This window comes from Meleagris gallopavo, chromosome 6, assembly GCF_905368555.1.
Source record: "Meleagris gallopavo chromosome 6, MGAL_WU_HG_1.1, whole genome shotgun sequence".
NCBI classification, from domain to species: domain Eukaryota; kingdom Metazoa; phylum Chordata; class Aves; order Galliformes; family Phasianidae; genus Meleagris; species Meleagris gallopavo.
The window spans coordinates 19,763,580-19,780,346 of NC_139409.1; the positions used below are offsets into that span (position 1 = coordinate 19,763,580).

The window sequence follows — 16,767 nt, forward strand, 5'->3', positions numbered from 1 at the left end:
CACTCTGCAAAGATAAAATTTGCTATTTGCTCAATAATGTAAGGCAACAAAGCAGGATTCAACCAGATTGGTCACTTTCCAGAAGTAAAAAAGTGTATGTGCATAAAGTTGTAACAGCTTACTTGGAGGGAGAAAGGATATCCAACTAAGAGATGGAAGTAAATGACTCAAAGCACAGACAAAGAGATATTGAGAATGCACCTATGGCTGATAACTGATTCCTGAACAGGCTGAGGCACCAAAGAAGGTGTTATGAAAATGGACAGCTGGGGGAAATCTTTTTTACCATCAGCTTGAGTAGGTGATAGTGGTTTAGTCCATGCTAAAAGCAATAAACTCAGACATCATGAGAGTCATTCCATGAGAGGTCCGTGGCACAGCTATTTGCTTACTTGTCTGTTAAGTCTGAGAACTGAGTTTCAATGTCAAGATGTTTGGTGTGAGGCATCTTGCAATCTACTAAATTATATTTGGGAGATCCTTCATTTTATGCATTGCTCTGTGGCCCTCAACTTGTCAAATATTTGTTTCAACATTTGCTTTTACCTATAACATCTTCCCTGTAAGTGACAGTTGTTTTCTTTTCTTCTGAATCAATATTTGAATAGTTGACACTAATATTTTTCTCTTTGCTTCAACTCCTTTTTCCCAGGTTGCGGAGGTTATTTGCATGAAGACAGGGGTGTGATCACATCCCCTAACTACCCTCAGGACTATACTCCTAATCTGAATTGTTCCTGGCATGTACTTGTAACTTCTGGATTTATCATAACTGTCCATTTTGAACAACCTTTTCAGGTTAAAAGTGAGGATGCTTCCTGCAATACTGGTGATTACGTAGAGGTAAGGTTATTAGCAAAGTCCCAGATTCTCAAAAGTATTAAAGCTTCTGAATCTTACAGATTTTAGTAGCAGTGAAACAGACCAGATTCTTGAGAGACGAAAATAACAAATTGAAATACCACAGAAATTATTTTTCTGTTTTTGTCTTACTAATTACTATGCGTTAATTAAACACTAAGTAATTGTTTTTCTCCGTGGCTGGAAGCATTGAGATGGAGTGTGCTCGAAGCTTGTGTGACTTTAGCAATTTTTTTTCTTCTAGCTTAAGAATGGGCTAGATGCTTCTGCCCCACCCTTGGTATCTGGAAGGGGAAATGGACGCTTTTGTGGAAGCAGCCCCTTCTCTACCATGTACACCACAGACAATCAGCTATTTGTCCGCTTCATTTCTGACAGCAGGAATGAGGGTCAAGGATTCAAACTGAAATTTGAGGCTAAGAGTTTAGGTAAGTCTAGCAAATGAGCATGAGTTCTGTAATTCAACAGATATAAATTGCAATTTCTCCTCTTAAAGAGGGTTTTTTTTAATATATAAATCCCAGCCCAGACAGAATGTAAGTCAATGAAATCAGATGTCTGCAAAAATGTCCTCTTTTTTTCTTTAGTCTATGACTTCTGATCCTATTCTCAAATTTCTCCTTTGTAAAGACAACCAGATGCAGCTCATCAAAACTGGAGATATTAAAGTAAAATTATCTTGGGGTAGGAAAACGTGTAGCCTCTGAAATTAAGGAGAGATATTCATAATTTTTGCAGAAAAGGGAAGAAAAAAAAAAGCCTGGAAACAGAACATTATTTTAAACATTCACTACCAAGTGCAACTGCTAAGTTATGTCAGGAATGATGTACTATAGTATGTCTAGAAAGGTGATAACATTTCTCACAAGTTTTTCTCTCAGCTGAGAAAACAACACTTAGACAGAGCTAACATCTTTCAAAGAATGAAATAAAATGAAGACTCAGGTTCCAGAAGTAAATCAGGGATTTGACATTTGCAGTTATTCCACTGTATTTCTGATACATGCCACTTGGGACACCAGGAGACCTGGTGTTAATCAGTGTGACTAATCACAACTAAGGCAACCTGTCGATGTACTCAGAATCATTGCTAGCATTTCTGTAGGGGATTCATAAAGAGAATGGGTGAAGCTGTACCATAGTGTTTCAACTGTTTAGAAAGCTTGACTAAAACTCTGTTTACCAGCATTGTTAGAATTTTTTTTTTTTTTGGACAGACAGCTTCTGATCAAAAGGAAGACATTTTTATAGGATAAAGGACCAGAATTAATCCTCATGTTTGCTCCGACTGGCATTTCTCATGCCTTCATTATTGCATTAAACAGGCATTTCAATCATTTTGACTTTTGGAAAGCAGTTGTAGGAAATGATTCACAGTAGCAATGATGCCTCTGATCTGCTGGCTTTTCTTGCTTTGAGAACTGAGATGGGAACAAGGCAAGAAGCATGTATCGTGCTTGGCTAAGAAGCCAAACTAAGGAAGACTGAAGAGCGGTTTAATTTAAGGACCAGAACATTTGAAATTGAGGAGAACTAGGTAAACAGTAGCACATAGGGAACATCGGATTCTACTGCATTGAAATTATTTCCCATAGCAGTAAAAAACATTCAGTTTTGATGTAGCTATATGACACTGAAAGAAAAACTGTTGGAATATAGCGATGACTCATATTTTCAATGCCTCACCCATTTCCTTAACATGTTGTTGTGTTTTATTGGCAATCTTTTCTTTCCCAGCTTGTGGAGGGAATATTTATATCAATGATTTCAACCCCAGTGGATATACATCTTCCCCCAACTATCCGAACAATTACCCCTCGCACGCTGACTGTGTCTGGACCATAACTGCTCCTAATGGACACGCAGTAGAACTGCAATTTCAAGATCAGTTTTACATTGAACCTTCACCAAAGTATATATCCACATTGTTTTGCCTGTGTTTCTTCAGAGACTTCATCCTAATTTTTCTTTCCCTATTACTTTCTCTAATTCCTCCCAGAGCACGCTTCCATTTTTACAATCAAAAATGATTGGGAAATATTTAAGAGAGATCACTGGAGCTATTGAGTCACTAGTGTACATTGTAGTGCATGATACAAATAAATATTATAGATAGGAAGAAGGCATCCATACTTAAAAGGTGTGTTCTGTAACATCTTTGCCCTTAAGTCTTTCATTTTCAGATTTTCACTGTGACTATCAAGTTTTAAATCCAGTTGATTACCACCACCTATCTGCTGATTTTTCAATGAGTCAACATGTTTTGCATCCCACTCCCTGAAGCATGAAACAAGGCCTAGTTTTCAGGTGATGTAACTTCACAGATTTGGAGATAGGCCAGTATACTCCAAAAACAACCCTCACCTGTGTGGCCGTATTAAGGAAAAAATGGTGCAGAAAGGAGAATCCCAAAAGTATTCTTTCTTTCTGAGTTCCCAGGATGTCTTCTGCAGGCTGCTGCATCGTTCTGAAGGCAAAGCTGTTAGTTAAGGTGTTTTAGGTTTTTTTTTTATGCCTACATATATTCCCATATTTGACTTTTTATTCCTCTAGTTGGTACTATATCTGTTCTTTAACTTATCAATCCTTAAAGAGACTTAACAGCCGAATGCTGAAAAAAAAAAAAAAAAAAAAAGAAAAAAAATCATGTTAAAGATGGCCACAACTACTGTCTTCAGTGTTGTTCATAATCTCCCAAGGATACACTTTTGTCAAATCTGATCTGATTATGGGCTGGGTTTGAACGAATCTTTCTCAGTGTTTCTAGCACTTTTTTTGATTCAAATACTGGATGACTACCATTGATCATTAACATGTTGATCCTGTCCTGTTCACAGTGCATGGAAACTGATCTAATTTCCTACTTTGGAAACTTTGGCTTTGTACACTTATATAAAAGGTTTAAAACAATTACTGCTAAACATTGAACAAAAAATTCTCTCTTATTCTAGCTGCACTTCAAGTTACCTAGAGCTACGTAATGGTGCTGATTCAAGTGCCCCTATCCTTGCCAAGCTTTGTGGGAGTTTGTTGCCAGGCTCACAGAGATCCTCGGGAGCTGTCATGTACCTGAGATTCAGATCTGACAGCAGTGACACCCATGTGGGATTCAATGCTAAATATTCAACTGGTAATGCTTCCATTTATCAATTTCTCTCACTTTGGGGAAGATTTTGGTCTCAATTACCTGGCTTCTTAAATGGAACTTAAACCATGCATAAGAGTTAGACTGGCAGATGCTTCTTCCAATTAGCGTTTGTGCTATGACATCAGAATCATCATACAGATTAACATCAGCATGTTCTAGTCCTAGCAAGAGATGGAAATTATGGAAATATGAATAGGAAACTGACCACAGGTCTGCAGCAGTAAAAATAAAGACTGGGTAACCCCTCATCAAAGACAGTTATCAAAGGAGCAGTAGCACAATGATGAGGTGGATAAAGTCATACAGCACAATTTAATTTTAAAATTATTTACCTTCAAGGTGCAAAAATAGTATTAGAAAGCACTAACAAATATATAAAATAAAAAATAGTATTTGATCAGATCAGAAATATGGTACCTTTAATCTTTTTTATAAGTTTAATGATCTTCAAAGGTCAGTGGCTATTATGTTAGTGTTACTCATGTAGGAAAGTCTCGGACTGCTAATTTCTCAAAGGCTAAGTATTGAACGCTATTGCTTTACACAGGATTTTGCTGATTGTGTTAAATCTCAACCCCTTAAACCAATGTAGCGTACTGTGATATTTCTGAAGCTGAAAAATGAAGTAACTTCAAACTTCAGAAAATGTTGGTATACTAAGCCATTATGCATTTATGTATCCATAGAAGATTTAAACAGTCATCTCAACTATATGCCAGTCATTCTGAGCAAAGCACTTATCTCTCAAAGCAGACAGTACGTACACCATTCTTACTGTCGTGAAAAGGTATCTGGCAGACACACAGACTACACTGTAAAATCCAATATATTCTATCAGGGAATATTATTTTCTGTGAGCTGTGTTGTTATGAGCTTATAACTGCAGGTACCACAGATAAGTGAGTTTTCAGAGAGTGCAAATTGAATGTAAATAGTAGCTTCCTGAATTATGCAGTTTTTTCCTCACGAACCACTCCACCACAAGGAGAGGCATCTAAACAGGAAGGGACTTCAGGAAAGAGAAGAGGAATTTGAATCATAGCTTTAGACACAAACCAGCAATTACTTGTTGCCAGTAACAAAACATTTAGATCCACTTTTAGCAAACTAAGTTTCTTTATGAATAGATGATACAGATTTCCATACATTAAACAAGAGGTTTTTTTTTATGTTTTTCAGAAGAATTGGATATATATGGATATGGATAAATATGGATATAGGTAGCAATCAGACATGGTCCTTGAAATCTGACTTTATTCAAACTATTAGAGACAGGTAGATGGGAAGGGCTGTTTGCAATGCAAGTGGTGCATATGACAAAACAAATTCAACTGGTTGGATTAAAAAGAAATGTGGAATTTTTGGTCAGAAAGCAACACTGAATGTATTTCTACAGCTGCAGAATAAGTTGCTTGTGCCTTCGTTTTAGGTCTTGAGCTTTCTTCTAAAAAAACAGCTCATCTCTCTGAGCTCCTTCAATCAGCCTAGTTCTTGCTTTTGCAGCTCCCTGTGGTGGTACAGTGGCAGGACAAACTGGTGTCATTGAAAGCGTGGGATATCCTGACCTTCACTATCCGGATGACCTGCTCTGTGAATGGTTTCTTCAGGGGCCGAGGGGCCACTATCTTACCATCACACTGGAAGACCTGGATATTCAAAACACCTCTGAATGTGCAAATGACTTTGTGGAGATACGAGAATACAATGCTTCTGGTCTGAGAGTTTTTTCAGTGTTTGTCCTCTCTTTCTTAGCAATGCTGAGAAACCTTACCAGAGTTTCCTGAAAGCATTCCTCATTGAGCATATGGTATCCCTTTTGAATGTACAGTGTTTGCTCCTGTCTGCCTTGCTTGCTGAAAGAAAGGCAAACAAAACCTTTCCCAGCAATTTCCCAGAAGTAGATTGATTTTACTAGTTTACTTAATGTGGTCCTTCAGTATAAATGAAAATACAAATAACTTATTTGATTAAAAATTGTATTTCTGTATTTGATTTTTACAGGAAATTTGTTGGGCCGGTACTGTGGTAACACTCTCCCTGATGCTGTGGATACCTCTGACAGTTTTGCTTATGTCAAGTTTGTCGCTGATGGATCAATAAATGCCCGAGGATTCAGACTGCGCTTTGATTCCAGTACTGAAGGTTGGATTTGCAAGGCTGCAAGTTACTTTCAGGGCAGAAACATACTGCCCAGTACATAGTCTAGTTCAGCATACATTGTAGATCAGTTATTTTAGGAGTGGTGTATATTTGCTCTTCGAATTCATTGCTAGATAAAGTAAGAATAGAGCTCTCTGGTTACTGCTTAGCCAAAACTCTGAAAGGCAAGCAGTCCCTGTAAAGGGTGATGCTTTCAGTGATAGGTTTCAAACAGCAAAGCATGCTTCTCTGCACCTTTTCTCTGCAGCAGTCACTCCAGGGATGCCCTGCCATACCCTTCTCTTGATGAAGAGAAAGGTAAAGAAATGCTATGATATTCCTTTATGTTATTCTTTTCCTTCTTTTAAGGTGAATGGTATTCTTAGATCTCCCTAAAGCCAGTAGTTTGGAGGTAATGCTTTGTTTTGTTTTCCTACTTTAAAAGGTATAATTTATTTGTTCTCAAAATTAGTTAATTTGGGAAATAAAGGAGGAAAGGAGCTGATCATGTAGAAACTGAGAGATTTATTCTTCTCCTTTGGAGAGTTCTTGTCTAGAAGAAATGAATCACCACCTTGCAGAAGTATGCTCTCATAACATAGTTTAGCATACCAGATTGTTTTCCTTAAAAATTTTGCCTTTCTAAGGAAAATATCTTTCCAGACTTGACATCAGTGATGATTCATGATAGCAGCATCACAAAACTGCAGAGGCACTGAGGTTGTAAGGAGTGTTCAACCATTCAAGCAAGATCAGATAGAGCAGGCTGATCAAGAATGTGGCCGGTTGAGTTTTGAATGTCCTCAGGAGCAGACACTCCAAAACCTCTCTGGACAACTTATTCCAACATTCAATAACCCTCAAAGTGAAAAAAAAATATATAAAAATCTGGTGACCTTTAAATAAACTATTTGCAGTAGTTGTCTTGAAAATATCTCCTGTCAACCCTTTTTTTTAATTCCTTATAGCTTCATCTAAAAGTTTCCTTATCCTTCATCTTCTGCAGTAAAATAACAGAGTAGGAAACAGAATCCAAAGGAATGTTATTTCACTCTCAGAACCCTGTTATGCAGAAGAGAAACTGTATTAGCAAAAATTAAATGCAGGTGGATACAGAGATTAGACTATTCTATAGGAGTCTGTGAGGATGAAGAAAGAGACTAACTCTCCCACTGTACTCCATTTAACTATATCTCTGTATTTGAAGAGAAAAACAAGTATGGACTGGCAAGCTTACGCCATTAGTCACAGAAGAAAAATGTGTATACACAAGACTTTTAATATTTTTTCATCAGAGTATCATTTTATATTCATAGTAAAGATGGGAACAAATAAAATAACTGTACTGAAAAAGAATTGCTTAAAGTCCTTTGTGGCTTTTTCTCTACCTCTCCTAATAAGCAGAGGAAAACCATGTCCTTCCATCATTGCTCTAAGGCCCTGCCTAGTCATCTGAAAAGCAGTAATATCTCAATACAGCCACATTAAGAGGCTTGTATTGCTTTGCAACAAAGCCTGAGGGTCGCTCAGGCTTCTGAAGTCTGACAAACCCTTCGGAGAAGGACGTGTTAATAATTAGAGCTGTTATGGCCTATTAACATTCAGCTGCTTTTATGGATGAATAAGAACTGAGGAACTCAGCTGTTAGGCAAATGTATGAACAGAATAGGCATAACAAATCAACCTTTCAGGATCTCTTTTTTTCTTGCATTATTGATGGGAACTTTTTTTTTCTTTTTTGTTTTCCTATTAACTCTATAAACAATGTCCCAATATTATCTGGGTATTTCAGAATGCGGTGGGGATTTTTCTGCCCCTGTTGGAATGTTTACTTCACCGAACTATCCCAACCCATACCCACATAATCGAGTGTGTGAATGGAGGATCACAGTGGAAGAAGGCCGACGTATCATCCTAACCATTAATGATATGAGAACTGAAGAACACTGGAGATGCTCATCAGATTATGTGGCTGTGAGTATTGTGTGTGAAGATGGAATACAGGAATTAATACAGCTGAAAGGTCATTTATGTCTATGTCTGATTTTAAGACAAATCATAATTTCACCCAGAGGAAACAGATAAATGAAAGTTAGCTCTGATGGGTCACATCTGCTAATTTTAAAGTACGGACATTCTGGAATTCATGAGCCAGGCAGAGGGGTGGACCTGAAGAACCAGGCTTCAGTGTCATTAATTTAACAGTAGGTAGAAGTACCTCCAGCTCCCCTAGTCTCTTATGGACATCCAGGTATGTTTGCTGCAGGATCTGCAAGGTTCTCACCATGCAGCCCTAACATGGTCACATTACTCTCTGTCAGCATCTATCTCATCCCAAGCCTTTCTTCCCCAGCAAGGCAGAGTTCCCTATGTAATACCTGTATCCTGAGCTCCACCAATTTACCAATAGTATTCAGTTTCTCATTTGTTCAGGTTAGCAGTGCAGGGTTCCGTTTTACCATGATCAGAAGATAGCTCATGTACAAATGTGAGGGAGCTTTTCCTAGTGATTTGTGGGTGATCTTCACTTGTTTTCCTTTATGAATACTTTAGACAGACCATAAGGAATGGCTTTTAATTGAATAATAACAAAGTAGTGATCTTTTGAAGGAAAATCGGTCATGCTACTTGATGTCCCTTCAGCACTTATTCCAAATCTCAGTAGGAAAAGTCTTTTCTATCTTGCTGAGATTGTATTAGAAAGAAATTAAGTCCTAGGCTATAATCCGTGTGAAAGAAACTGTGCAAATTACATCTAAATCAGCAAAAAGTGAAATGTATGTATTAATCACAAATGCCCATCAGCACTGAATATTTTGGAGGACTTTTTTTATAATGATCTTTGTTTTAAAAAGAACTCAAATATGATCATCTGCAATGAAATGAACATGATCAGTAGCTTTAGACTGAAGCTCTAAATATTTAACTAAAATATTGTTTTCTTTCCTAAACAAACCGTTCAAATTTTGGAACAGTTCGTGTTTGTTATGTTTGAGTTTTAACAAAATAAGCAAGGTATTTTTGATGTTTCACTTTGAAGCCTTATCTACTCAAGTCAATGGAAGTTTGTTCTGAGGTTTTGAGTAGATTTGGGAGCCAACCTGCTGTGAAGACATCAAGGAACTTTGTTTTAAAGAGGTAAAGCACTGTTGTAGGGTACAGGAGATGCTTATAAGAATGTATCTCAGAAGAGTTATTTTGACCCAACAGGTTTACAATGGCCTCAGACAGAACTCTCCCCGTCTGGTCAAGCTGTGTGGTGAGGTAAACCCAGGCACTGAGGTGAAATCCTCTGGAAACACTATGAGAGTTGTTTTGGTGACAGATATGTCCCATGCAACCAGAGGCTTCAGTGTCTCATACACATCCAATGAAGATTCAGGTAAGTTGTGTGTTTGAATTAAACGTTTCATTTCATAACTAAATTGCTGGTGCATGACAAAAATGAGTGAAACAGCTAACAGATCTCTGATACCTTTTTCTCTCCCTTACCTTTCTGGATGGGTGTATATCATGTCTTTAATTAGTTGGAAGGACTTGGAAAAAATGGGGAATCTCTTGCAGTTATGGACTTCAAATTAAAAGAACAACCTCACAGTCCTTACTCTCACTACTGATTTATTGTTTTGTGTTTAGTCCTGTGTTAGAGATGATCTAAAGTGGCCCTATTCCATGAAGAAATCTAAAAGGCATACTGCTGTGGTCTACTTAAATAATTCAAGTGCTTCCTTATTTCTCATGGGGGTAATTAGTTTCCTGTAGCTTGTGAAAGAGTTCTGCTAACCTACTTTTGCAAGTGTAGCCTCCAGGGAGGTGATTGGCAGACGTTTAGTACTAGGGCCTTAAGTCTTTCAAACTTTCCCCCACATATGCATCCTATTCTAGCATGGGCGTGCTGCTCTTTGAGGGTATATTCCAGAAAAATCTTCTCTTGAATTTTGAATTAGGGAATGGTTGGAAGCTGAGCAGTACTGAGTTGGAACTGTAATGAGATTTTTTCACAAAGTTAGCTAATGCTTGTTGCATTGATGGTGGTGTTGAAATGTGTTCATGCTGTGAGTAACGGTTATTTCTTCACTTCACACACGTTTTTAAAGATTTGCAAATAGCTTCCAAGGTAAGAATCCTCTTATACACAGCATTATGAACAGGGATGGGTGTTCTGTTTGTACAAGAATCACTACTATTTTAAAATAAATTATATTGTTTCTGCAGTTTGTGGTGGAACTCTGATGGGATATACACGTGGGAATTTCTCTTCTCCTGGTTATGATGGTGTTAAGAATTACACAAGTAAACTGAACTGTGAATGGACCATTGAAAATCCCTCCCGCTACAACTCCTCCATATATATCTCTTTCGAGGATTTCCACTTGGAACATCATCAGGACTGCCAGTACGACTATTTAGAGTTACGCATAGGTTGGTATGTTCAGAAGGAGAATGGATTAAGCTTATCAAGATTCTGGTTGTGCAACTATGTTTGTACCAAATCTTGTTCATGTATTCACAGAGACTGACTGTTGTAGGGTCTGTCCATTTGAGTGAGTGTTCATATGCATACCTCCCATTTTGCCTTTTAGCCCAGTAGTGGGATTTCAATACCAGTGCAATGGATATGTGGATCTCATCACTCTTTCAGGACAGAAAATTCAAAAAGAGAGTATAAATCTTTGGATTATAAATTGTTCTGTGGTGTTTGCAATACATACAATATGAATTTCACCTCAGATCCCTTGGAAGAATGCAGTCAGGGAGAAGTCGTTAAAAAAATTATTTTATCCATAGCCCATTCTCTCCTTGCTCTTAAGATATCCCCAGGGACAGCAGAAGTGGATTAAAGAATGCTTTAATTATTCATAGGCTCTTGGCTGCGTACTCCAGTTTTGTAAACTACAAGGTGATTTTCCAAAAGGAAATTAGTATTTCCTGTGATACTTTGTCAGAAAATACAGACTAAAGCATTTAAAAAGAAAAACAGTAACAAAGTTATTGCACTGGTAATATCTCTGCATCTTTGGGTATGTTTAGCTATCCACAATAAAAAGCAACTGGAAATGTCATATGAAAATCACTCAGCTAATGCTAAATGTAGTATGAAAGCTCCAGCTGTCCTCTTCACTGAAAGGATAAATCTGTAAGTCCCAATGAGAGCAGGTTTTAATTTACCAGGAAATTGTTGCCGAAAGGTTGGGGTCTGAGAGCAGGAATCTGTTACATGCTCATATGCATTAATTTGAATGAGATCACTTGGCTGCATTGCATTAGTTTATCATGTGCAGAGCCAGAGCATGCACTGCTGCAAAGTCTAACAATTCCTTCTCACAATGCACTGGAACTGGGAAATAATAAAAAGAAAACTCTGAAAAACGTGTTACAAAATGTTTCTGATCAACTACTCATCAGTTTTTGCTAGCCTTGCTTTATTGTGAACCATAGATCTCCAGGCAATACAAACAAAATAAAGAAATAAATAAGGTCAGTTTTTTTTTGCACTAATACATTTTTGTAATCCAAATAGCATTTCTATTTAGCACATTCTATCCATATCCATACTAGTGGATCTTCAGTTTCCCAAAAGCAGTCCCTAATTCTGCTCTGCATGCTGACAAGTAACTTTTAATAAGCCACAAAAAGCAGATGGTGCAGGATATTGGCAAATTCAGGTAGATGCTGTTTGAGTCTCCCAACACAGTAGATATGAATTTCTGGAAAATCCAATTCAGCAGGAAGTCATCCAGCGACTCTAATGAGGCTGAGATGTGTAAAATTATTTTGAGTTATCCATACAACACAATTAGTTATACTGTATGGAGGAAAAAAGAAAAAAAAGAACAGAGTTTAGTCTGTGTCATCTTTTATGCTTGGGGTTCAGGGCATTTCCAATGCTGGGCTGTGTCACTGCATGTAGCAGAAGGATGAAGCTACTCAACCTTGGTTATCTGGAATAACCATGCTTGAACTTTGAAGAATGCCCAAAATTTCTCCTTTCTGCTCTCTTGACTTTGCAAGAACAGCCTGCCATTCTGCATGGAGCTAGGAGATGCTATTGAATAGACAGTTTTAAGAGCAACACACTGCTGTTATTAGAAAAGCAGACTTAGGAATAGCATTATCTGGCTGTCCTGAGGAACACTATTACAGTTATTTTCCTTTTCCTAAACATATATCAGTAATAAACAGGAATGGATATTTCTACCACTATGATGGAATAAGAGCTTACAACAGCATGAACAGAACTGGTTCTGTCTCTGTCATGCTTTCCTTTGTGGTTTTGGTGATTTGAGCAAATATGGGTGAGGTTTTTTTGTTTGTTTATTTTTGTTTTTTTTTTGCTATATGCAGAACAGTACATGGGAAAGAGATTTGCACCAATAATACAGCAGTGATGGCATGCTCTCCGAGCATATCCTTACACTGTAGAAAATTCAAAATTCCTGTTGACTTTAATGATGGATGCCATGAGTGCATAGGCTCAATAGCCTTCCATGCAATAAGGTCCTTGGGCCATCTCTTCCCTTCATTCTGCCCCAAAACTTCTGTATATCTGTTGTTGAGTTTTCAAGTCTGATGAGCAATACAAAACAAAAGTGTGCAGGATGTCAGAGAGAGGAGAGAAGGAGCTCAAAATATTAAAAGAATAATTAATATAGCTTTGAAGAGAGAACACTGTCAAAGAGATTTAGATTGTGTCAATGAACCATAGCACTCTAAGTATACTTATAAAAAAAAATTAGATTGAACTGTTGTAATATATACTTCGTTTTCTAGTCAAAATAAAATAAAATGCGTGTTTTCCCTATGTTTCTGTACCTGTTTTAGAATTCAGAAACTGTATTTCTTTTCTTTCTTTGCTCAGGGGATGCTGATGGAGATCTAATAGCCAAACTCTGTGGTCAGGCTGCACCATCAGTGCCACTTGTGATAGCTGCACACCAGGTTTGGATACACTTTGTAAGTGATGAAAACACAGAAGATAAAGGATTCTTGGGCCATTACGTATTTGAAGGTAAATGACTATTGCCTTTGCTAAGGAAAATGTTGCCATTCATTTGGTGATACTGAGAATTCATACCACGGGATCAGCTCTCAAAGAGATCCTCAGAAGCTCTGCAATTTCTGCAACTATTTATATCCATCTGAAGCAAACATATGCTAGAAATTAGCTTTCAGATTTATTTTCTGCTTCTTTGATCCCATTCCCCGAACCACATTTGAGTTTTTGCAATGCACTGCAACACTCAGAACAGCTGTCTGCTCTTGGGAATAGGGACATAACAGGTAATACCAGCCAAGTTTGACTCACTACAAATAGGCCTCCAGACTGCTAGCATGGCTGAGTTGTGTACTGCTGCTTGAACCCTTGCACTCATTTTGAAATCGACTTAGAGCCATATCAGTGCAAATTACACCACTTTGCCATTTATGGCCCAGCACAACTATTCTTTCTGTCACAGCTGAATTTAGCCTTGGGGGTTATCTAGACACATAGACAACTTTTTGTTTTGATTATGCTGGCCCGAGAATGGCATCAGTTTGCTTCCTAAGTCTGAGATAAACAAATGGAAGATAAGGCAGAAAAGGCATCTGTAAGTGTTAATTGCCAAAGGTTTTGCAGAGCTATACTCAGAATACGTATGAACTCTCAAGGTCATTCATCTGTTTACTCAGTAATTCAGTGACAAAGGTTTTAAAATTTGGGCTTTCCCAATAAATTATTCACCCATGGATGTGTCATCCAAAATCACCTGCATCAGTCTAATTATATTTTAATACTACTTCAGGGTGAATAATATTCCAGTCATTTGCTTGTTCAGTGTATTGAAATGTTACTTTCTTTTCTTCAGCCTGTGGTGGTATACAGTCAGATGAAAGGGGATTTATCTCAAGTCCTAACTACCCAGAGCCATATGGCAACCTGAATCACTGCTCCTGGTTATTGGAAGCCCCTGAAGGTGAAACCATCACTGTGAGTAATAATGCCACAACTGTGTGCATGACTGGCAATGTGAAAAAGCACCCTCTGAATTTTGGAGAAGAGCTTTGAGATAATTTGGAAAATCAGAAATGTGGAGGAATGAAAAATTTCCCCCTCTGTTTTATTTAAGGAAGAGTGTGAAACAACTAACTTAGATTGTGCTTTTTGGAAAATAGATTTGTATCTATCTTGACCTCAAAGCCATAACGCTGATTTCCCCTTCAAATCGATGCCTTTCTATCTGTAGGAAAATAACTCCTAGTATTAGATGTGTGTGGATATGCTCACTGTCGTGAGAATAAATGTACTTTTGCAGAAACGTTAGAAGACACTGGAAAGTTAGTTCTGTGTCTTAATAGTTACTTAGAAGATAATATGTTTACTGGTACAAATTATGTCAGTGTTGTACCCTAATATCCTAATAAATATAAATAGCCTCCTGAGGCGCTACCTCATTCAGCCACACTGCTGAGACACCAATTTAAGTGCCCTTAAAGCAGTGCTAGACTTCACTCGCCGAACTATTTGACTGATCCTTTGCAGAACAGCTCAAAATCACATTTGAGGTCTAGGTCAGAAAAAAAAAAATCTAAAAACAATTTTGTCAAAATACATTGCAGATTTCATGTGTAATGGCTTTAACTATTTTCCTGTCATGTTTTCTTTGTTTACAATTACAAAGCATTAAAAAAAAATGCAAACTCAGAGTCCTAATTATTTTGTTGCATGATATTTTGATAACTGACTACATGACTCATTTACAGTATCATTTTAGTAGAATGAAAAAGTTTAAATATCCACAAATTTGTTTAAAGCAGAACTAATATTAAATTTCAAAGGACGGAGTAGCCTTCTACTCAGTGAAGGCAGACAAACTTTTTCTATTACATGCCACCAGTTTCAGTTGCTGATAAAGTTCCAAACTTGAAAAATTTAAGCTAGATTTGTATTTGGTCTTTTCTCAGGCAGAGCTCTTTTAGAAATGAATAGGTGTAAACAGTTACAGAAAGAATTTCTATGTATTTGCTAAACCTTTTCATCACAAAGATTCCAGTTCTGGAAGTGGTAGAGGAAAAAACATGCACCTTTTTGCCAGGCAGCCATAGGCGTATCCGAGTATTGCAACATCAACAAATCAGAAATCTACTAGATCAACAACCTATACCTTTAAACTGGAAATCCCTCCTGTGTGCATATCAATCCAAGGACAAATAGTTATCGGGGAGGAGGGAGAAGGCAGCAGTACATGCCTTTCCAGCCTAGTTTATTATGTGATGAGTTCAGACCCATAGGAACCAACCATGCAACTGTTTCTCTCAGATTTAATAGCAACTAGTATTACTTTTAGCAACTGCTAACTGTTTTGATTCAAAGTAATAGGAGAAAAAAAGCCTTATCTTTCTGCTTACATAACTACTTATACACCCATAATCAGAAGCTTTGAGAGCAGGAGAGCAGTTCAGTATTTGTGTATATTTCAGACTGTTCTGAAGGACGATTCAACTTCAAACATATAACTAAATCCAAATATTCCCTGTTTTGAACTTGTATGTTTCTATTTCATTTCAGTCTTCATGATAAGTATCTGCTGTTATAGCAGGAAGAATCCAAGGAAAACTTACAGGAAAGCATGAAGGTGAAGTCTGTCTCAGACTTCTGAGCATACCCCAGAACTGTTGTACTAGAATGGTCACAGGACCTGACTGGAATTGCTCTAACTCTCTACCAGTGCTAGGTTCTGAACTTTGCTTTTGTCTGTTGCAGCTCAATTTTACGGCCTTCCATGTTGAAAATCATTCACTTTGTAAGTGGGACTCTGTTACTATCCTGAATGGTGGCACTCCTGGGTCTCCTGTCATAGGAAGGTACTGTGGAAATAAATCCCCTGGGATCATTCAGTCAGGCTCCAACAAGCTACTGGTTATCTTTAACTCTGACCACTCAATTCAAGGAGGTGGGTTTTTCGCAACATGGACAGCAGAATCTCTAGGTAAGAAAAAAAATTACTGTTATTTTTCTTGGTCTAGCACAGCAATACATCATATCTACCCAGCACTTTTCAAGTACAAGATGAAACAGGATTCTTCCTCTTTAATTAAGTTTGTATCACAGAACAAAATAAGTACCTGTCAACATCTCCAGCATTCCTGAGAGAAGCTAGTATTAAAATAGTATTAAGCTCGTGTTTATTAATCTCACACAATAAAAATAAAATCAATTTTGGAAAGATGTACTTTTTAAGCCTCCTACTGGCAATTTCTTGATGCCTGTAAATTGATCTCATGCTCATTATCCTTCCAGCAGTGGTATCTATTGTCAGCAACTGTGAGACATTCATTTCTCAAATGTTATTTGTTTCACAATTTGATTTGGTTTAAGCATTTGAAACTGGAAAGAGATCAGTTTCAAAACAGAAGCAGGCAGAAATTCTTAAAGAGCACTTGTGACTCAGCAGCCTTAAAACTTCTAACTTTAATGGAGATGTTGGTGTGTGTGCAGGACTAAATTGGTACATTTTAAGAAGCTGTCATCCCCCTGTGGAAGCTAACTGTTGAAAATATAATCTCTTTGAATATGAAAAATAATGAAGGTGATTCACCATCTGCACACTGTCCAGGATCAGGTGACTAACTGCAAGTCT

The 16,767-nt window shown here is 37.5% G+C and overlaps 1 protein-coding gene across 3 annotated transcripts in view; it reads left to right on the forward strand.

Annotated features, from left to right (window-relative positions):
• The window catches only part of CUBN (cubilin), a 134,799-nt gene that overhangs the window by 85,240 nt on the left and 32,792 nt on the right, over nt 1-16,767 (forward strand). For all 3 annotated transcript variants that reach the window (XR_014884223.1, XM_085227336.1, XM_085227335.1), the window contains exons 42-53: nt 653-843; nt 1,106-1,289; nt 2,599-2,773; nt 3,813-3,991; nt 5,513-5,722; nt 6,011-6,151; nt 7,941-8,122; nt 9,359-9,530; nt 10,364-10,570; nt 13,008-13,157; nt 13,996-14,117; nt 15,891-16,116. Coding sequence is in view for 2 of the 3 variants with exons in the window: in XM_085227336.1 (XP_085083462.1) it covers nt 653-843; nt 1,106-1,289; nt 2,599-2,773; nt 3,813-3,991; nt 5,513-5,722; nt 6,011-6,151; nt 7,941-8,122; nt 9,359-9,530; nt 10,364-10,570; nt 13,008-13,157; nt 13,996-14,117; nt 15,891-16,116 (2,139 nt within the window). In the remaining variant the exon portion in view is untranslated. The remainder of the gene's footprint in view (nt 1-652; nt 844-1,105; nt 1,290-2,598; nt 2,774-3,812; nt 3,992-5,512; nt 5,723-6,010; nt 6,152-7,940; nt 8,123-9,358; nt 9,531-10,363; nt 10,571-13,007; nt 13,158-13,995; nt 14,118-15,890; nt 16,117-16,767) is intronic.